The 22,012-nt window shown below is 36.0% G+C and overlaps 1 protein-coding gene across 3 annotated transcripts in view; it reads left to right on the top strand.

Annotated features, from left to right (window-relative positions):
* The first annotated feature begins 249 nt into the window (after positions 1–249).
* The window catches only part of LOC149812913 (Phosphoribulokinase / Uridine kinase family), a 29,832-nt gene continuing 8,069 nt past the window's right edge, over positions 250–22,012 (top strand). The window contains exons 1-12 of one of the 3 annotated variants that reach the window (XM_089991717.1): positions 250–355; positions 1,154–1,556; positions 3,695–3,809; positions 3,924–4,119; positions 4,284–4,397; positions 6,649–6,822; positions 16,454–16,648; positions 19,563–19,685; positions 19,802–19,920; positions 20,159–20,285; positions 20,810–21,067; positions 21,146–21,667. In XM_089991717.1, the coding sequence (XP_089847843.1) occupies positions 1,220–1,556; positions 3,695–3,809; positions 3,924–4,119; positions 4,284–4,397; positions 6,649–6,822; positions 16,454–16,648; positions 19,563–19,685; positions 19,802–19,920; positions 20,159–20,285; positions 20,810–21,067; positions 21,146–21,361 (1,974 nt within the window). In that variant the 5' untranslated portion in view covers positions 250–355; positions 1,154–1,219 and the 3' untranslated portion in view covers positions 21,362–21,667. Of the gene's footprint in view, positions 356–1,153; positions 1,557–3,694; positions 3,810–3,923; positions 4,120–4,283; positions 4,398–6,648; positions 6,823–16,453; positions 16,649–19,562; positions 19,686–19,801; positions 19,921–20,158; positions 20,286–20,809; positions 21,068–21,145; positions 21,668–22,012 lie in introns of those variants that run through there. The other 2 variants (XM_089991718.1, XM_089991719.1) reach the window with 2 other exon arrangements.

The following is a 22,012-nucleotide window of genomic DNA, read 5'->3' as shown; positions in this document are numbered from 1 at the left end:
ACTTGTGCAAGCATGACACTTTCCCACCATAATGATTTGATGTTTGTTTCGTTGGATTTTTCAGGGTTGCCAGTTTAGGCTTAGTATGGACAAATACAAAGTCATCTACTAAAACCTACAAAGTTAATTTTTTAAAACTTTTTCGAACTTTGCTAATTAACCCGCATCTCGTGTCATCGAGTCGACGAGTCACTGTGACAATGAGATACACACATATGTAGTCACATAAATAATTGGGTGGTCACTGACGCGAGTTGCCGCAACGCTCGCGCTCTAATGGAGGTGTGCTATCTCTTGCCTTGAGAGAGATCCTTACCGTTCTTGAGCTTTGCATTCACCCTTCTGTTTTTCCGGGGTTTGCTCTTCCACCCTCTGTTATTTTTTTCTTATAACTTGGTTGTTGCTCTCTGTTCCTCTAATGTTTTTTTTTGTTTCTATGATTCCTTTGAGGTTTCTTGTTTGCTTGGCTTCTTGGTATTGCTTGGATTTGATGGGTTTCTCATTTGCTTTCATTTTCTTGTCCCCCCCTTTTTTTGTCGTTATGTTGGTTTCTTTTAGTTGATGAATCTGGTGGTGTATAGGTTGCTGATGAAGGCATGCTTCTTCTGGGTTATTGGTATCTGATTTTGATGCTTCTTTGGCTATTTGATGGGTTTTGTTGCTGTTTCATGCTGAATTATGTGAAGGAAACGGTGAAATTGTACTGATTGGGTACTTGGGTACTTGATTTTGCCTCATGGGTTTGGCTGTTTTGTGGAAATTGTTGTGTTGGTATCTTGGGTTTTTGGAATTTGGGGGTAAAATGACTGTTTTATGCTGTTGTGGGATTCATTTGTCGTGGATTGTGAGGTTTTAAGTGAAAGAACGAATCGAAATGGAAATGCTATTGGGGAATTTTGAATATATGCTTTCTTTGTCCACTTGTGCTATTGTTCTTTTTCCAGGTTTTCGGTTTTGATGATATTGTTATTTGGTATCGTTTTTGGTTAAACAATCTATGTTTTGTATTGAACAATACCAATGGATTAATTTGTTCAAAATTAGTATGCATCATTTTCTTATAACATTGATCTGACATAATTTTTCTGTGCATTATGATTTTTATTATCTGCCATATAACTCTGTATTTGGTTCGATGTTTATCTGATTTCAGGTGTCTTCACTTTCTTAGTTTCTTCATCAAAGATAGACACCATCATCATATAGTCAACCTTCGACAATGAGTCAAGACAATTCTGGTGCCGACTCACCTCATCGAAGGCCTGGTCTGTTAAGAGATCAGGTTCAATTAGTGAGGAGGAAAGATAGTGATCGTTATGAAATAGTTCCATTACCAGACAAATTATCATTTGAGAAAGGTTTCTTCATAGTGATCCGTGCATGCCAGTTGTTAGCTCAAAAGAATGACGGTATCATACTAGTAGGAGTTGCAGGACCTTCAGGAGCTGGGAAATCTGTATTCACCGAAAAAGTGCTCAATTTTATGCCTAGTATTGCTGTTATATCGATGGACAACTATAATGATGCTAGCCGTATTGTTGATGGAAATTTTGATGGTAACATATGCTTTTAGTGTAAAATGCTTTCATTTTAATGCGAATCTAGCTTGATTAGTTGATGAACATTAGTATCTGTCACAAAAAAAAATAATTATTGGAACATACATCTGGATTTCTTTTAATTTCATGTTACCAAATGGAATTTATAAGTGTGCCTTTTAAATAGCTTGTCTGTTAACAACTGTATTCTTTGAGTTTGTAGTCAAAAGTTTATGACAAAGCAATTCATTGTTTTGTCATTTTGTATATATGCTCAATAATTGTTGGTTTTAGTTCAGCATACAGTGACATATATGAATCCTGAATTAAGGAGATGAGAAGATAGATGTGATCTTGAGAATCTTGAAAGTTTTGCATGTGTTTAAATATTATCTATGACATTCAAGTGATGGTTTTATATTCGATTGCTTAGTATTAATCAGCAGGCATTTGCTGACAGTTCATATCTCTTTTCAAATCTTTTTCATGTATCAAAAACATATTCTCTATTTGTCATTTTTTTAATATCTCCTCCATTCTTTAGGTTTAATAGATCAAGGGTGCCTCGTCCTCGATCTGGAAACTGTACTTTATAATTTAGATTCTGTAAGCTCTTCTTTCAAACACAGTAGACAAATTTTATTCACTTGTAATGTAAATTCGATAACATCTTCTTTCAGACTAGTAGACAAATTTTGACTCACTTGTAATTTAAATGCCATAAGCTCTTCTTTTAGAGTTAGTAGACAAATTTCATTCACTTGGAGGTGATCACTATTTGTTGATGTGAAGTGTTTACATACTTGTAGATCTGGATAGTCATAAATGTTCAGGGAACTTTTAACCAATCAATGCTGCATTCATAGATGAAAATAGCTAAAGCCAAACATAAATATTCATGAAAAATATGGTTTGCTCTTCATTTGTACATCACAAGTTTAATAAATAAGGGATTGACCGTATTCAACATACATGTTCCTATTGAGAATCAATAAACACCTTTGAAAAAATACAATATACCAACTTTCTATTTTCTTTTTCTGAACTTCCAAGGCTTAAATGGGATTATGAAAGTTCTAATCTTTCCTGGAATTGTTGGATTAGATAAATCACAAAGGGACTTATTGACTAATGAATAATTCAGATCTGGTGGTTATAATATCATTCATAAACACATGTAAAAGGAAAATAGAAGTGAATATTAAAGAATTAAATTAAAAGTTTTAAACTTGATGAAATTGATGCACTCAATTTCATTCATGAAAAATATACCTTTTCCATTTCATGAAAATTTAGCTTTGACTTGTTTCTTTTTTCCCCCCATTCTGCCTCACCGAATGAGGCTTTTCCTATCTTAGAATGAAGTAGGAAATGGATTAAAACCTTTAGTTACCTAAAGAAGAAGGGGCATATGGAAGACCCTGAAGTGCAGAAGGCTTACATCGTGTGAACTTCTGGCAGGTCATAGCACATACAATGGCAGCATAATACTGTCCTTGGTGACTTCCTTGTAGTCCATGGGAAAATCATCCATATCATGTCTGTTCTCCTCCTTGGTCCAGTCTTTTGATAGTGAATACTAAGTAAAATGTGGCACACTCAATGTGGTCAGCCTAACCTCTAATCTATCCTAAGGGTAATGAATATAAAGTTGTTTTTAGACCAGGAGACTTGGGGTATTGTCTAAATCTGATGGGTGCAATTGAAGCTACAACACTGTGTGCCTCGTTTTGCTAGGGTTTCTCATTGCTCTTGAGCTTTACCAGCACTCAGTTTACAAGCATGTCTCTGAATTTCAGTGCTGTCATCAGTTCCGTTATTCTAGATTTGGAAAAAAGATTGACATTACTGTAGTTCAAAGTTATGTATTAAACTAAACCACGTAAAATGCATATATAAGCTCACAATTTTATTCTTGCTGAAGCCTTTTAGATGTTCTTGCTTGATATAAGTGCATTTTGATTTGATTGGCTTCCCTTCTTTTTTTTCCATGGAGGGGTAGGGGTTATTTCTTCCTTGCTTCTCATCCAGCAGATTAGTCGACCTATCTACTTTTTGATATATTTACCTTTGTTTCTTGTTAGCCCAAATTGTCTTGTATTGCTTCTTCTAGCTAAGATTTTGACATTAATTTAGTATCTACAACATTGGAACAGATCCACGTTTAACAGATTATGATACTTTGCTTGATAATATCCGTGGCTTGAAAGAAGGCAAGTCTGTTCAAGTACCGACTTATGATTACAAATTGAGCTGTCGAACAGGATACAGGTTAGGATCTATCCTTTTTACTTCCTTTTGCATTTAGTATGCATTGAAAAAGAAATATTACTACACAAATCAGTTCTAATAACCGGTAACTTCTATTTTGGATGTGCCTGTTAGGACTGTTGAAGTTCCCGCATCCCGAATTGTGATTATTGAAGGCATCTATGCTTTAAGTGAAAAACTGCGTCCTTTTCTTGACCTTCGAGTATCAATTACGGGTGGTGTACACTTTGATCTTGTAAAGAGGGTTCTGCGAGACATACAACGAGCTGGCCAAGAGCCAGAAGAAATAATCCACCAGATATCTGAAACGGTGTTTTTTCATTCTTGCAATGTCCATTTCCTGGTGTTTATGTCTTTTATGAATCCCGTAGTATTTGAAAAAAACTTTGGTTTCAATAGTTAGTTTTTTACGCTTTAGTACCTAGACCTTTGAGTTTCAGCTTTTGATAGTTTTTCATTATATATCCTTCACAGGTGTATCCAATGTACAAAGCTTTTATTGAGCCAGATCTGCAAACAGCACATATAAAAATTGTCAACAAGTTCAACCCATTCACAGGATTCCAGAACCCTACATATATATTGAAGGTCCAATTTTTACTCAGACTGTTTTTAAGCCTATAGGCTGCCTTTGGCTTCTATTTCATTTTGCTATTTTTTTGTCAGGTGTAGATATGTCATACAGACACTTCACTTAGGCCCCGTTTGGATGACAACAAACAAAACCAGGTTTCTCAGTTGGTTCTGTTTTAAAACTTGGTTTTTGGCAAACCAATGCCAAAAACCAGGTTTCGTGATGTTTTTGATGACCCAAAAACTAAGAAATCAGGTTTTGGGTTTTCAAGACTCAAAAAAAGATAAAAAACACAAAAAATAATTGGTGACCACTTTCCAGTAATTTTTCGGCTAAAAGAATGTAATGTCAGCACCATCCCAGTCATTTCCTGGCTGTTGGAATGCCGGAAAATGGCGAGACAACCCCAAAAAACTAAAAGGAATGCAAAAAGTAAGAAAAAAAGGGAAAAATGGCTGGGCCATTTTCCAGCCAGTCACCGGCAGGGAAATCACCAGTCTGATGCCACCTAGTAAGGTCGGCACTGGTCCGACCACGTTCCAGCTGGTGGCTGGCCGGAAAATGGCAGACAGTCCAAAAAATATAAAAAAGCTATGTCACATGGGTGCGGGTGCGGGGATGCGGCACTTCCAAAAAACCCGGCTGCGGGGGTGCAGCAAAAAAATAAATAAATAAATAAATAAATATATATATATATATATAAAGTCCAAAAGTTGGACATAAATGACCCTGGGTGCATTGACTCCACCCAGGGTCAGGTTGACCGCATCGGGTGCGGCACCTAGTTGGAGAATCCCTGTGACATATATTAAAAAAAAAATCTTGGCAAAACATTTTTTTTAAGTCCGAAAAATTGGACCAAAATGACCCTGGGTGCGTTGACTGCACCCGCACCCGCACCCGCACCCGCATTGCATCGTGTCGACGCGGGTGCGGTACCCTGCTAGCCGAATCCCTGTGACAGCTAAAAAAGCATTGAAAAAAAGAGAAAATTGGCTGGGCCATTTTTTGGCCAACCACTACCCATAAAATGGCCGGGCTGGTGTCACCTGGCAAGATTTCCACCAACCTGGCTATTTTTTGGCTGGTGGCTAGTCAGAAATCCAAAAAATTAAAAAAGAAACATTAAAAACGTAAAAAAAATGAAAAATAGCCGAGCCATGTTCCTGCCAGCTACCAGCTGGAAAATGGCCGGGCTGGTGCCTCCTAGCAAGGTCGCCACCAACCCGGCCATTTTCTAGCTGGTGGCTGGCCAAAAAATGGCCAGGAATCCAAAAAGAAAATGATGAAAAACATTAAAAAAAAGGAAAAAATAGCCGGGACATTTTTTGACAAGCCACCAGCCGGAAAATGGACGGGCTGGTGCCACCTGACAAGGTTGCGACCAACTTGGCCATTTATGGGCAGTGGCTGTATGGAAAATCTAAAAAATAAAAAACAAACATTGAAAAAAAGAAAAAATAGTCTGGCCATTTTTCGGCCAGCCACCAATCGGAAAATGGCTGGGCTGGTGACACCTGGCAAGGTCACCACCATCCCGTCCATTTTCAGCCGGTGGCTGGCTGGAGAATCCAAAAAATAAAAAATAAAAAATAAAAAATAAAAAATAAAAAATAAAAAATAAAAAAATGTTGGAAAAAAAAGAAAAAAGGTGGGATCATTTTACAGCCAGCCACCAACCAAAAAATGGCTGGGCTGGTGCCACCTGGAAAGGGCATCACCATCCCGGCCAATTTCCTTCCGGTGGCTGGCTGGAACTATATGATACCTGTGGTGGTTTTGAGGGTGGAGAGGTGGAGGAGGGGCATGGGGTGGTGTCCATGATAAACCAGGTTTTGTAGGCGAAAAACCTGCGTACCCTGGTTTTTTCACAAACCAGGTTCTGTGTCATCGAAAGATTCCAAACAAACACAGAACCTGGTTATCTCTCCAAGACATGGTTTCCACCTAAAACCAGGTCAACCTGGTTTTGTTTTGCATCCAAATGGGGCCTTAGTGTGTGTGTCCTGTGTTGGCACAACATGACAACAGATACACCGAAACACTTTGTGGACACAGTCAAGACCGTGACATCAACTTGTCTTTCAATTTAAATTTATTATTAAATGTTTTTTAATCTTAATGATTTAGAGATTACGGCCTTGTCCTCGTATCCTAGTCTTACAAAACTCTTGTTGAGCATATTTGTGTTGTATTCTGTGTTCGTGCATAGACACAATGCTTAATTGTATACAAATCTAGATAATACTGTTTGCGTTATTGTAGTCACAAAAAGCTTTGACTGTGGAGGAAATCAAGGCCATCATGCCACCTCAACATACAGAAACTGTGGAGGAGACATACGATATGTATCTTCTTCCCCCAGGTGAAGATCCAGTAGTTTGCCAGTCACACCTGAGGATGCGGAATAGGGATGGAAAATATAACCTTATGTTTGAGGTCTGTTCTTATGGTGAACTTTATTTTTATAGCTTGTTGAATTGTAGCAGACATGTCCAAGTAGATCTCTATCCAGTGATCTTTTCAAATTTTATTTGAATGTCAGAACCTGTCTAAATCTACAGCTGAGTGCTGCTTTTGCTCATTCCTTGTTTTCATAGATAAAAGCAAAATCTGACCTTACAATTACTGATAGTATTGTGTTTATCTTGGTTCATATAACCAACCACTAAGCTTCTTATTTCTAGTGGAGTTTATTGAAGGATGGTTATGAATTCTGAAAAATTTGAAGTGATTTTGTGATTACCTGTAATGCTTGTGAATGTTTGTTACATGAATAAACATGAATTTTGTTTTTTTTTATGGCCTAAATGTTATATGGGGGTATTTTTACTTTTGAATCTAATTTTGGATCTCAGATATTTTATTCGGATATGTGATATCGGATCCCTATTATCTTATTTGGATTTTGATATTGGATCTTGAATATTTTATTCGGATCTCTGATATTGGATCCTTGTTATCTTATTTGGGTTTTTGATATTGGATCCGCGATATTTTATTTGAATATTTGATATTGGATCCTGAATATTTTATTCGGATCTTTGATATCGGAACCCAGATATCTTATTTGGATTTTTTATATTGGATCCGCGATATTTTATTTGAATATTCGATATCGGATTTCTGATATCTTATTTGGATCTTTGATATTGGTTCCATGACATCCTATTTGGATTTTTGATATAGGAATCCTAATATCTTATATGGATCTCTGGTATTGGATCCATAATATGTTATTTGGATCTCAGGATTTGGATATTCAATTTCGGGTCCCAAAAAGTCTGAATTTTTGTATGGATCCGGATATTCTCAATATGGATCTAAAAACATGATTGGATCTTGGATCCTCATTAAGTAGATCCAATTACCCATGATGAGACTATACTCAAGTAGGGTGGGGCGTCACCCACCTACTTAATATATATATTTATTTATGTAATAGATAAAAATGCTAAAGTAGGTCACTAAAAGATGTAACTTAAATTTTAACAAAAAAAAGGTTACAAAAAATAAGGAAAGGCTAAAAAAAAACAATATAACTTAAAGAGGGGGGGGGGGGAACAACCTCTCGCGGAATCCCTCCCCATTCACGTCTTTGCTGGAAAAGGGGAAACCAAACCCCCTTTCCTCTCTAACTTCCATCTCTCTCTGTCACAATCTCCCTTTCCTCTCTCTCTCTCACGATCTCTTTTTCTCCTCTCTCTCACGTTCTCTCTCTTCCTCTCGTAACCCCATAAAACTCTCTCTCATGGTTTAAGCTCTTCCTCTCTTGTGAATCCATTTTCGTCTCTCTTTCTCCCTCTCTCTCCCCCCTACATGAGCCAGGAAGGGTGCTGCTGTCACAAGGGTGCTCCTGTCGCAAGGAGGGAACAATCAACAATCCAACGTTATTGGGTGTTCTCGATTCAACGCTGAGGTAGGGTCCTATGACTTTGGTGTGTATAATGTTTCAAGGCTGTCATGGTATGGAATCTATGGATCTGTGAAAATATCTCAAAAGAGATAATATGCACCCCAAGCAAAAAACTCCACAAAAGGGAAATGTGAACAAAGGCACAATAACACTTGAATAAATGTACACAAAGGTACAAATAGAACACATAAATGCTAAAATATAAAGGATCTTTATTGAAAATAATGGAGAACAAAACTCCAAGCATATTCTATACAAAGGGAGAACACCCCTACTTATAACACTTTTTAGTGAGGCCTTGGAGGGGCTCCACTAGCTATTGGAGCCCCTCCAACGGTTAGAATTCTAACCGTTAGAGGGGTCCAACAACTAGTGATGGGTCCCTCTCCAAGGTTGACTTTGGTCAATCAATAAAAAAGAAAAGAAAAAGATTAAAATAAATTACAATCATATTCATAATTATGAATATGCGTAAAAATAAAAAAATGACTAAAATACCCTTGAGGAGTTTACAAGAAGATGAGTAGAGAAATATATATTTATATATATAGATAGATATATATACATATATATCATATATACATATATATCATATATATATATATATATGTATCTCTCTTTATATATATACAAATATATATATCAAAGGAGATACAATTTAACACCCTCCCATCAAACTTAGGGCGCAATGATCGAAAGTTTGCCGAGAAGAAAGTTGAATCTGGGAGAGCAAAGCGCTTTTGTGAAGAAATCTGCCAACTGATACTTTGAAATGATGTAAGGAAGGTCTATGACTTTTTGCAAGTATGCTTCTAACATAGTGACAGTCCATCTCAATATGTTTTGTGCGTTTATGAAATGTGTGATTTTTAGCAATATAGATTGCACTCTTATTATCACAACGCAACTTCGTGGGCCCCTGAATCTGAATCCCCATGTCTTGTAATAACTGATGAATCCAGACAATTTCCATGGTTGTAGAGGACATGGCTCGATATTCTGCTTCAGTGGATGATAGAGACACATTCTGTTGTTTCTTGCATCTCCATGAGACCAATGATTCTTCTAAAAAAATACAAAAATATGTGGTGGAGTGACGGTTATTTTGGGTCACCTCCCCAATCAGAATCAGTATAAGCAATTAGATTTAAATCCGAAGATGAGGAAAAAAACACTTCTTTATTTATGGTCCCCCTATGTATCTGACAACTCGGAGAATGGCGCTCATATGGACGGATGTAGGGGCATGCTAAAATTGACTTGTAGTGTGTACGGCATGCGAGATGTTTGGCCTTGTATTGATAAGGTACATTAGTGACCCCACAAGTTGCCGGTAAGGAGTAGGATCGTCTAAAGGTACGTCGTCATCAATCTTAATTTTGGATCCTACAACTGTTAAATTGTAATCCATAAGACAATGTATTTTCTAATATATATTTTACATGTATAAAAGAAGATACATATACATATATATATATATTTCATATATATTCACATGTATCCATCTACTTATATATAATATATATTTCTTTCCTGTATTAACTGTAGGGGTATTTTAGTCATTTTATGCATATTCATGTCGTTAAATATGATTGCAATTCTTCCTTTTAATTTTTCTTATTTTTGTAATTTTTCTTTTTTTCTTTTATCTTTTTTTATGTACTATTTCTGCTGTCTGTGTACAGTCAGTTGAGAATAAGAGACGTTGGGCTAACTCCCAACGACTCTAATTAGAGCGGTTGGGAATCAGCCCAACAACTCTTATGAGTTGCTAAGCTTATAAATAAGGGTTGTAAGCCCATTATAAAGGTATGTATTACCGTAAGGAGTTTTGTCTCCTTAAGCTTATAAACAGTGTGCATTTATTGCACTTCTTTTGTGGTGTAAAGCTTATAAACACTGTGCATTTATTTTGTGTTTTGAGTATTTGAAGTATCAAGTTATTTGAAAACTTCATTGTTTGCAAGGATTCTTCACAACAACTTCAGGAGTCTCATAGACCTTATCGTCTGTAATGTTTGATCTGTCAATAACCTCGCATGCAAGTTTAGTTTGTGACAGAAAATAGTTCATGTGAGAATATGCAACTTCAATGCCTAAAAAATGTCAGATACCCTAAGTCTGACATCTCAAATCTTTCTTTTAATGTGTTTTTTATACTTTTGATCTCCTTGATATCACTACCTGTAATTAACATATCATCAACATATAGCAGTAAAATTACAATTCTTGTATCAGACTTTTTGACAAACAAGGCAGTGTCAGTATAACATGAATTAAAACCATTCTTTATCATTACTTCGTTAAATTGATCATACCAAGCCTTGGGGACTTGCTTCAAACCATAAAGTGTTTTTTGTAGATGAACTTTTTACTTTGGTACATTCATGTCCGGAGGAGCATCCATGTAAACTTCTTCATTTAGATCATCATTTAAGAATGCATTTTTTACATCCATTTGGTATATGTTTCATTTTTTAATGGATGCAATAGTGATCAAACACTGGACGGTGACCATTCGCGCAACAGGAGCAAAAGTTTTCTCGTAATCCATGTTGTATTCTTGGCTATAGCCTTTTGCTACAAGCCGTGCTTTATATCTTTCAAGACTTTCGTTTTTACAATTGCACTTCATTTGGTAGATATTGAAACACCCAAGTATTGGCTTTCTTGAGTGCTCTAAGTTCGTTATCCATTGCATCTCTCTACTCTTATCATTTTCTTGGCTTTTTCAAAATTTCTAGGTTTTTCATATGAATGAATGACACTAAGACATGCCCTATGTTTTGGTGAGAACGACTCATAAGATATAAATTTAGAAGGATTTCTTGTAGGTCTTTCGGTTCTTCGTGAGTGGTTTAAGATAGGTTCACTATACTTTTCAATTGCACTTCTAAATGTATTTCTATCTCTATTCGTATATGTAATTGGTTCATCAGTCGTTTCTTCTTCATGTTGAATAGGTAACAGAATAATGTCACTCATTTGCCGGTCATCAATCACTTCATCATCACTGGAAATATCCTCATTTCTAGATATGGTCTCAAAATGAAGCAAAAAAAGCTAAGGACAATTTGTTAACCATTTCAAAATTGGTTGCCAACACTCATGCATACAAACTCCCACACTTTTATTAGAACAATCACTATGAGAAGAATCATGTGTATGAAGGAAAATGAGATGGAAGAAAAAGATGAGGTATTTTTTGCCATAATTGTGGGGAGCTGGGACATATTAAACCATTTTATCTGGAATTCAAAAACAAAGATGAAAAGAAGGTTGCTTCGGTTGGTACTTCACAAGTTGACCAAGATTCTTCAAGAAATTCAATTTCAAATATGTCTCTTTCTTAACTCATAGAGGCATTGCAACCTTTACTCAAAGGACAATCCGTGATCAGTGTCGTTGTCTCCTCCTCTTCTCTTCCTGGTATGACTTCTTGGCTTTTAGACTCGGGTGCATCATTTCATATGACATATGATAAGCCTATACTTTCCAATTTTTGAAGTTCTACTAGTAAAAGAAATGTTTACACTGCCGATGAAACCTTTCTTGATATTAAAGAAATTGGAAATTTTAAAAAATGTCCTAGTTTTAGTATTCCTCAAATAAGATTTGTTCCAAAACTAAATTTAAATTTACTTTTTGTTTCTCAAATCATTGATCATTGATGTAGAGTGCCCTTCATTTCTAACCAATGCTTAATAAAGGATCTCCAGTTCAGGAGGCAGATTGGGGAAGGGTATAGAGAAGGAGACTTGTACTATATGGATCAATTGAAAACCCCATATTACAAATTCCATCGTTATGTTGGGCATAGCACTAACAACTCTTAGGCATTTTGTTCAAGTTGTTTAGGGCTAATGAATTCACGGGATCGTAAGGGGACCTTATGTAAGGTTGCTGGATTAAATTCAAACTACCGAGATGGAGTTTATCTCACTTCATTTGGATTCGAAGCAGCTATCGAGTTGGTAGGCTGTGCATCTGATCCATCGTATTCAAATCCCTACCTCTTTCCTTTTTTTTCAAATGATTCGATCCTCGCCTCTTCCCGCTCATCTGCACCCGAACCTTCCCTCTCATCGCTTCTATTTTTCGATGAAAACGGGTAAGAGAGGTCTTGTTAACACAAATGTATTCATTGTTGTCAAAACGTTTTCCCTTAATGTTAAAAAATTAGATAAAGTTTTATGGCATCAAAGACTAGGACACCCTATTATGTATAAATTATCCAATATTCCTCACCTGAGGATCTTTTGTAACGAACAAATCTCTTGTACTGATTGTAGTCTTGCAAAAATAAAATCAATTCCATATCAAGAGAGGTCTTTCTCTGCTACTAAACCACTTGAATTAATTCATTATAATGTTTGGGGTCCTGCCCCTGTTGCTTCCAAGGGCGGATACACTTATTATGTTATTTTTGTGGATGACTACTCTCGCCTTAGATATATTTTCTCAAACATAAACATGAAGTATTTGAAATTTTTTATAAGTATAAATTTTTTTATAAGTTATTGAAAAGTCTTTTAAAGTTCAATATATCTATTTTTCGTTCTGACTCAAGGGGTGAATACATGTCTAATGACTCTCAACAATATCTAAGAGAAAATAGAATACTTTATCAGAGGTCATGTACCAATACAACACAACAAAATAGTTTGTCCGAAAGAAAGCATCAACACATAATAAAGACCACAAAACTCTTCTCATATCTAAAAGTATTCTAAAATATTTTTTGGGCTAAAGCAGCTCTCACATTCGTATATCTTATAAATAAACTACCTTAAAAAAATCAAAATCTTTCACCATATGAAAAAATTTATAATGTCTCTCCTGATTATCTTAGACTAAGGGTTTTTGGGTGTAGATGCTTTGTTCTGACCCTTAAGAATGATAAATTATATCCTAAAGCAATTCTATGTATATTCTTAAGATACAGAGAAAGCCAAAAAGGATTTAGGTGTTATGATACTAAAAATAACAAACTTTATATTTCTAGGAATGTCATATTTCTAGAAGAAAATGGTTTTGACACGATCTCATCCAAAGATGAAAGTGAATACAAGTTTTTAGAAATATCCCTCTACTAAACGAAGACATTAATGAGATAACTTGCAACAAATCTCAAGCTACTGAGCCCCACTATCATCCAAATGTATTCAATATAAAAAAAAGATAAATAATGAACAACAAAGGGCTTTTGAAAACTATTCAACCATAGAAGAACAAGAAAACACAAGAATTAGGCACTCAGAGAGACCATGTAGAGTTCCAGATAGATTTGTGCCATATGAATCTTTCGAACCAAATTATAGAGCTTGTTTAGCAAAAATTTATTTATACTTTGAACTTTCCACATATAATCAAGCAAAGGAATATCCTGAGTGGCAAAATGCAATGAGTGGAAAAATTAGATCCTTACAAAATTCTCAAACTTGAGAATTGTCGATATACCAACCAACAAGAAATCAATAGGATGTAAGTAGGTTTTTAAAGTAAAAACTAAAAGTGATGGATCTCTAGAAACAGATAAAGCTAGGTTAGTCGCTAAAGGATATGCTCAAGAATATGATATTGGCTACGATAAAACATTTGTTCTTGTAGCATGTATGACTATTGTTAGAATTATCATAGCCAAATAGATGTTAAAAATACATTTTTAAATGGTGATTTAAAAGAAGTATATATGGATCTACCCCTTGGATATAATGTTTCTAAGAGAAAAGTTTTACGCTTTAGAAAGACTTTGTATGGTCTTAAATAAGCTCCAAAAGTTTGGTACGATCACTTTAGTTCTATTATGCTTAAGCTTTAATATACTTTTTGTTATATTAACCCTGCTTTGTTTGTTAAGAATTCTGTTGTTGGTATTGTTATTTTATTACTTTATGTTAATGATATGATCATAATTGGAGCAGGTAAACAAAGAATAGATCAAGTTAAATTTATTCTCAAGTAAAGTTTTGAAATAACTGGCCTTAGTTTTCTCAGATTTCTCTTAGGGATTGAGGTTGCATATTATCCTCGAGGGTATTTGCTGTCTCAATCCAAACTTGTAGTTAAAATTATTGAGAGGTCTGGAATTATTGATGACAAAAGAGTAGATACTTCAGAGGTGATAAATGCAAAGATGAAGATTGATGATGGAGAACCTCTAGATGATCCTACTCCATATCATCAGATGATTGGAGCATTGATGTATTTAACCATTACCAAACCCGACATAGCGTATGCAGTTCACACAACCAGTCAATTTCAGCACTCTCCTACAACAGTGCACATGAGTGTTGTGATGCGTATTATTAGATATTTGAAAAAATCTGCTTCTAAAGGATTATTTTTATCTTCGACTTCTCTTAATTTAATTTCTTATTCTAATTCTGATTGGAGGGAGGCCCAAATTACAGACGCTCAACTACTTGTTTCTGTATTTTTTTAAGAGATTCTCTGGTTTCATGAAAATGTAAGAAGCAACAAAAAGTATCTCTCTCTTCCATAGAAGTTGAATATTGAGCTATGACAACTACTACAACTAAAATTGTATGGTTGAGGCGTCTTCTCAAAGATATGGGAGTATTCGTGACAGAGACATCCATACTATGTGTGATAACAAGAGTGTCATTTACATTGCTGAAAATCACACATTTCATGAGCGGATTAAACATATTGAGATGGACTGTCATTATGTTCGCAACGAGTTTTTGAAGACCATTTTACTGTCATTTGTCACTTCAGAATATCAGCTTGCAAATTTCTTCACAAAAGCCTCGCCCTCCTCGAGGTTTCACTTTTTCTTCTGGACAAACATTCAGTGATTCTACCGTAACTTTGAGGGGGAGTGATAATGTATACACATATAATGTAAACATGTGTTTATATATGTATGTCCATACATATATTGTTTAGGGGCATTTTAGTCCTTTCACATGTATATTCAAAATAATTGTATTTTTATTTTTTATTTCTTTCCAGCCCTGAAGGGATTTTTGGGAAATGGGTAGAGAGTCATTGGGCCCTACTCAACGGCTCCCTAGAGCCTCTCTTCTTGTATATAAAGGAGTGAGACCCCTCTCTCTTGTAAATATTCTTTAAGGGATTATTCTCCAATAATATCCATTATTTTTATGAGTGTTCTCAGCCCTTAGTGGCTCATTCTTGTGTTTTCATGTATTGACCCATAATAGGTCATATTCTCTAAGTGTTCTCTTGCCCATAAGTGGCACGCTTGGCATATACTTCATCTCGTGACAGAGTTTATGTAAAACTGCTTGTTGTTCTTTGAAGAGTGCAAAGAATCTCCAAAAGAAGTACAGAAGCCGGTACTTGAGTTTGTGTTTTGGATCCTTTAAAATTTGAATTTCAGTATGCTTTTAGAAGAAGGAACAGTAACTCATTAGGATCTTGGATGTATGAATTGGTCCAGATAATAGTGCCCAAATGCTCATCCTACTCCACAAACTCAGCCGTGTGCATCTCAGATACCAAGAGGCAACTGTATGTAGTGCTCTTCCAAATCTCCAATGAAAAAGGCAATTTCCTCATTTAATTGTCAGAACTCCCACTGTCTGCAATTGCTAGAAGAGAATGTATTTTGAAGTTAGTCATTTGTCTACTCTTTATACACAACAATGTTTGAATGGTGTCCTCACCTTCTCTATTATACTCCACATATGTCCTCTATCTCTCTCAAACTTGTTTTCTTTGCTCCATGAAATGGATTTATGGACTCATCTGAGTCAGAATGATGGTCATATGGTTCTTCATCTCAACATGAAGCACTACATGCAGTTATAATGTTTAGAAGTAGCTCTAACATCCAACAGCTTGAAGAATCTCCATCTAACAAAATTTCTCCACCATGTTCTATTTTGTAGTTTCTCTACACCTACCATCTGTTTGATATTTTACTACCTTTGTTAAAATGAAAATAAAAAAGAATAAGCGTGAACAGCCTTTAGAGGGAAGGAGAAGCTATGTTGGATCTCAGGACTTTTTTTAAGTTCTTTCAAGAAGTCACTTTTGTGTTACTATATGCTTGGTCTTCACTTTGTATGCATGGCCTGTTCTCATTCGTTGGAGAATCTACTGGATCATACTGTTTTGACTTAATATTTTCATGTTTTTGTTGCCGTCTTTCTTGAATTTCAGGAATGGATGACTGATAGTCCATTCATCATATCTCCTAGAATCACTTTTGAAGTAAGTGTGCGTCTTCTTGGTGGGCTGATGGCCCTGGGGTACACAATTGCTGCTATTCTGAAAAGAAGCAGCCATGTCTTTTCTTATGATCGGATCTCTGTAAAAATTGATTGGCTTGAGCAATTAAACCGCCGATATGTTCAGGTATATTGACATCTGCAAGCTTGTCTTTTTTTATCTTAAGATGTTTGAGGGATTTTAACTTTTTGCTGTTCTAGACATGTATAAGCTTTTAATATGTACATTTTGATGAGACGCTCTCTCTTTCTTTATAGTTACTACTATTTCAAGAACACCATTGTTGCATTTATGTTGGAAATACTTCCCCTTCTGGTTTCACAAAGCTAATTGGTGTTGTTTTCTCAAGTCCCATTTAACTACAAACGATGTAGTTGTGAACACCCAAGGTAGTATTATGCTTAAAAAGTTTCTCATGATCTTGTACAGTTCCGAACTATCTTATCCTAGTCCGAGCCTGTGCTGCTTGAACTCAGCTTGGTAGTATACTGGCCATACATGTGCTCAGCTCACACTTGAGTTGAGCTTCACTTAAACATTAACATCCTCTCTCTCTCTCTATATATATATATATTATGGGGGTTAATATTTGGTGCTATTGAAGGCACATAACTATTGGGTACAAGTACAACTCAGATTCTTTTCGTTTTTTTTTTCTTTTTTTAGGGAAATCAAACTTTATGGATGTGATCTACATGGTCATTTTTGTAGAAAATGAGTTGTGCATCAATGTGACATGTACAACAACAACTACGCCTTCATCCCAAAAAATCAATGTGACATGTAAGCAGGTTTTTTAAGGGCTTCAAAAATCAATGGCCCAAAATGCATTAAAATTTCATGAATAAAAAAATAATACTTTTAGATCTAAATCACACCATCTAAGGTTTGATGCTTAGCAAACAAACCATGCTGAACACATCTAAGTGGTCAGATTTTGTCAATAAGGCTTGAACCTATGATTTTCAGCTCAATAATTTTGTGCCATCAATAGCCTCTACTTGGAACCCATAGTAGGAAGTTGTTTTGACCAAATCTAACCCCATGGATGTGTTCATCATTGTCAAAATAGTAGGAATTGACTCTTTGATCATAGTTTTTCGACATAAAAATATAATTTTATGAAGATTGAAAATTTGGTACATTGTAGGCTGTTGATTTTTTAACCCCTGCAAAATCTTACATACCTAGTAGAATAACATGCCCCAAGTGCTGATTTCTACTAACCCAAACATGTAGATCACATCTGGAGGGTTCGATGCTCAAAAAACATTAAAAAATATACAATTTTTTTCTATGGGATCCTTACCCATGAGTGTAGCCAATATTTTCCCTATATATATGTATATGTGTGTGTGTGGGGGGGGGGGGGGGTGGTGGTGCACGCCCGTTAATATTTGATGTTATTGAAGGCACAGAACTATTGAGCTTGAAATCATAGTTTCTAGCTTTATCAACTCAATCTTACTACATAGATGTGTTCAACGTGGTTTGCTTGCTAAAGATCAACAAACCTTGGATCATGTTATTCAATCTAAAAAATATCATGTTATTTCGATCTAAAAATATGACTTTGAGTTGTGAAATTTTAGTGCATTTTGGGCTATTCATTTTGGAAGCCCTTAAAAACCTACTTACATTGTCATAATCATGATTCAAAACTCATTTTTCTACTAAACAACCCTTGTAGATCACATCCATAAGGTTCGTCTACAATATATATATATATATGATTGGAGGAAAATGATTCATGTGGAAGACCCAAAATGAATTTCTTTTTTGGTTCATATCGCTGACCCCAATTGTTTTGGGATGAAGGCGTAGTTGTTGTTGTTGTTGTTGTATATATATATATATATATATGAAACCTGTAGAGATAAGGTCACAGGCTTGAACTGTCACCTCTTCTGTTAAAATGTACAAGGAAACCATTGCGTCCAACACATGTGTTGCGTCATAAACTGAATAATATTGGTATTTATACATGCATAAGAGCCGAACATAGCTGAGGTCAGACTAGTGTCTGAGCTTGGGCTCATTTGTGTAATCAAGCTTACATTTCGGTTCGATTGGCTTGTTTAATAAATAGATGAGCTTAAGTCAAGCTTTAACTGAGCTATGCTCGAGCTTGGTGCTTGGTTGATTGTTATGTCTATGTTTAGGAAGTACAGAAACATATCTTATATCTGATTGTCAGCAAATGGAAGGTCAGTTTAGAAACATGCTGTTGAGTCATGGATGAACGTCTGTTTTTGGATTGAGTAGAGTGTTGGTTTCTCCAATTACTTGATTGCACTGCAAATATATAGGGCCTTTTATTTTCCCTGAACATTAGTTATCTTAACACAAAAATTTTGGACATCATGTTAGGTTGTGTTGCTTATTACTAGAATAAGGATCTCTTATGATTTGCTCTAAAAGTTGGTTCATTTTGCATCTGTTATTATTTTGCAGACATGCACTTTAATTTTCAGAATTTATTGCTGACATTAAACCCACATAGTGCTATGCAAATCTGGAGATGAAATTGATTCCAGTGTCTTGATGCATTAAAAACCACTGTGGTATGTAAAATGAAGGATATAGGTAGCATATGTTTCAGATTATCTTTTAAGAAAATTTGATTTGCACATCTTCAAACTAATTCTGATCGGAAAAAAAATCTTCAAACTAATTGGTGGTCTATATGTTCTACTACCTGCTGACGACTTTGATAACGTAACTGGATTGCTGTAAGTAGGCAAGGAAAGCTCACTTTCCAAGCACTAGGGAAGCTAATCTAGTATTTTGTTATGTGACCCACCTTTTCCCAAGTTATACTGAGCATTCCTACAGATGCAAGCTTCTTGTGTCCAGATTCCAGACTCCAGACTGTGGATAATTGTGCCAATATCTGAACCTACCTGAGTCAAATTGCAAGTTCAGAGTAGCATCCTTATATTTGACTGGCTCACGATTTTGATTATGGATATATATGATAGCATATCTTGGTTATCAAGGCTTCCACTGACTTAAAATTATATAATGGAAACTTGGCAAGGTGCAAGGCAAAGATCGTTTGGTTGTAAGAGCTGTTGCAAAGCAACTGGGTTTAGAAGGTTCTTATGTTCCACGTACTTATATAGAGCAGATTCAGCTGGAAAAGCTTGCGGATGAAGTTATTGTATGAGAACTATTGTGTAACCTTTTCCTCTGATGGCAATGGTTTCATGAATTAAACTTTCGATATTTTCTTTATATCCAGTTGCATATTGACTTAAATGGTAAACTTGCACCCAGGCTTTGCCAGATGATTTGAAAACAAAGCTTAGCATTGATGAGGACCTAGTTTCAAGTCCAAGAGAAGCACTATCAAGAGCTTCTGCAGATAGGGTGGCCATGAGGAAAAATCTCAAAAGGTCCTCTTTCTGAATTGTCCTTTGAAAGTAGACATATCTGAGAACTTTTGTAGTTTCAGAGCGGGCCTTTTTCTTTTGTTCTTGTTTGTTTTCAAGATGTTGAAGGATTAGCTTCTGAATTACATGCGTTATCTAAAATCTATGTGCTTTAGCAGACCTTGACTCCTAGACAGCTTAAACCCATTTCTTAGACTTCATTTCTGGATGGCATTTTTTTTATTGTTTTTTTTCCTAGCAGCGTACTGCCTCACACCTTTTCAACACACAGAGACAAGCATCTTGCAAACTTAACAAGACTTACAGTTGGCACTAAACGATTTGATGGGAGGGCCCCTGACTCCCCTGCACCTGTTCTCCCGAACCAGGTTAGTTCATGCAAGCAGAGAATTTGATTACTGAAGGTATTTATTGATCACTGGTTTTATATTGTTTCCTTCATTGTAAAATGATTCCTTTTTCCTCCCAGCAATAATTTTTTGTATTCTCTCATGGAATACCAAAGATTGGGTGGTGATGCATGTCCAGCTTGAGGATTTTTTAGCAAGTTGAAGCACCTAGAAGACTGTTTACGCTAGGATGTGTTTGTCAGCAGATCTGACAGCTGACACACACACACACACACACACACACACACACACACACACACACACACACACACACACACACACACACACACACACACATGGCTCCAGTTCAAGTCCGCTGATGACTTTGAAAAACTACATCTATCACTGACCTGAAGAGAGTTTATGAGCAATGTCTGGAGTTGGTGTAATTTTGAGTTTGTAGTGACTCAGCTTCTATAGCTGTCCTCAGTCATTCTGTGGACATTGCACTTGCCACATGGTCCTAACTTATACATAATGTCTTAAGTTTTCTCGGCTTGTAGGGAGTCATTACTCAGCTTTCAGAACAGATATCTACCCTCAATGAGAGAATGGATGAATTCACATCAAAAATAGAGGAACTGAATGCCAAACTAACCACCAACAAAGCTTCAGCCAGCCAACAGAACCTCAGTTTACAGGCAGAAGCCTGCAATGGTTCTCTTCCAACTACTCACTACTTATCCGGTTATGGAAATGGGGCCTTACATAGTTCATCATCTGTTTCTCAATTTTCTAAGGAATCACCTCTAATGGAAGAGGTAAGGGGTTTCCTTCACCTTCTCCCCTTATCTTCTCACTGTAACAATGTTCTCATGGCCTTTTCATGTTGACATCAGATTACTGTGATTGCACGTGGTCAACGTCAAGTTATTCATCAGTTAGACAACCTCAGCAGCTTCCTTCATGAAAATATGGGACCCCGAACACGTCAAAGCCGAGTAGAGAGCAGTCATGGAAGAATTGATGTTGGTCTCATTGGGGGTCCATTGATTTTTATGTTGGTGATTGGTGGGGTTAGTGCATTGCTTCTCAGAGGCTATCATAGACAGTGAATCTTTAGAAACTGTACCATTCTTTATTCTCACTCGTTAGCAGGCACCTGTCTTAATTTTTATTTTCCTTTTTCTCTTCCTAGTGATCTTCACTTATATTTGTAATGGAGGCTCATCTGACAAATGCATAAGCCTTATAAACAGGATTGGATAATGAGGCCTATCTGACAAATGCATAAGCTTTATAAACATGAAGGAAAGGAAAGGAAAGGAGATCCCCAATCTATGAAATGAAGTCTGTATATCTTTGTTGATAAATTCTTAACTGGTAAATAAAGGCTTCATCCTTGATTTTTCTTCTTAAAATTCATTCACTCAGAGGGAGAGAGTATGCTCCATTGTTTTGGCAGTATAGGAAGTTAACTTGTTATTGAGACTTAATTTTCAATGGTTTATTGACTTTTTTTTTTCAATGATGAGGAGAAACCATAGTTATGGTTCAGGCTAAATTCCAGGAATACTCCCGTCGCCCATCAGGGATAATGTGACGTTCGTTTCAACCTTGTGACCAAGGATATGCGCTTCAGATATCTAACTCATGACATTCAACTTGAACGCCTTAAGCAAACCCACCTAGTCAGTTATCCATAGCCCTTGTGGGCATTTTTTTTCCCGATAAAAACAGGTAAACCACCCTTGGAATCTGACTTA

This window comes from Nuphar pumila, chromosome 16 (assembly GCF_984573655.1).
Source record: "Nuphar pumila chromosome 16, dmNupPumi1.hap1.1, whole genome shotgun sequence".
NCBI classification, from domain to species: Eukaryota; Viridiplantae; Streptophyta; class Magnoliopsida; order Nymphaeales; family Nymphaeaceae; genus Nuphar; species Nuphar pumila.
Note: the sequence above shows the minus strand (reverse complement) of the source record. Positions and strands in the feature narration are given on the sequence as shown.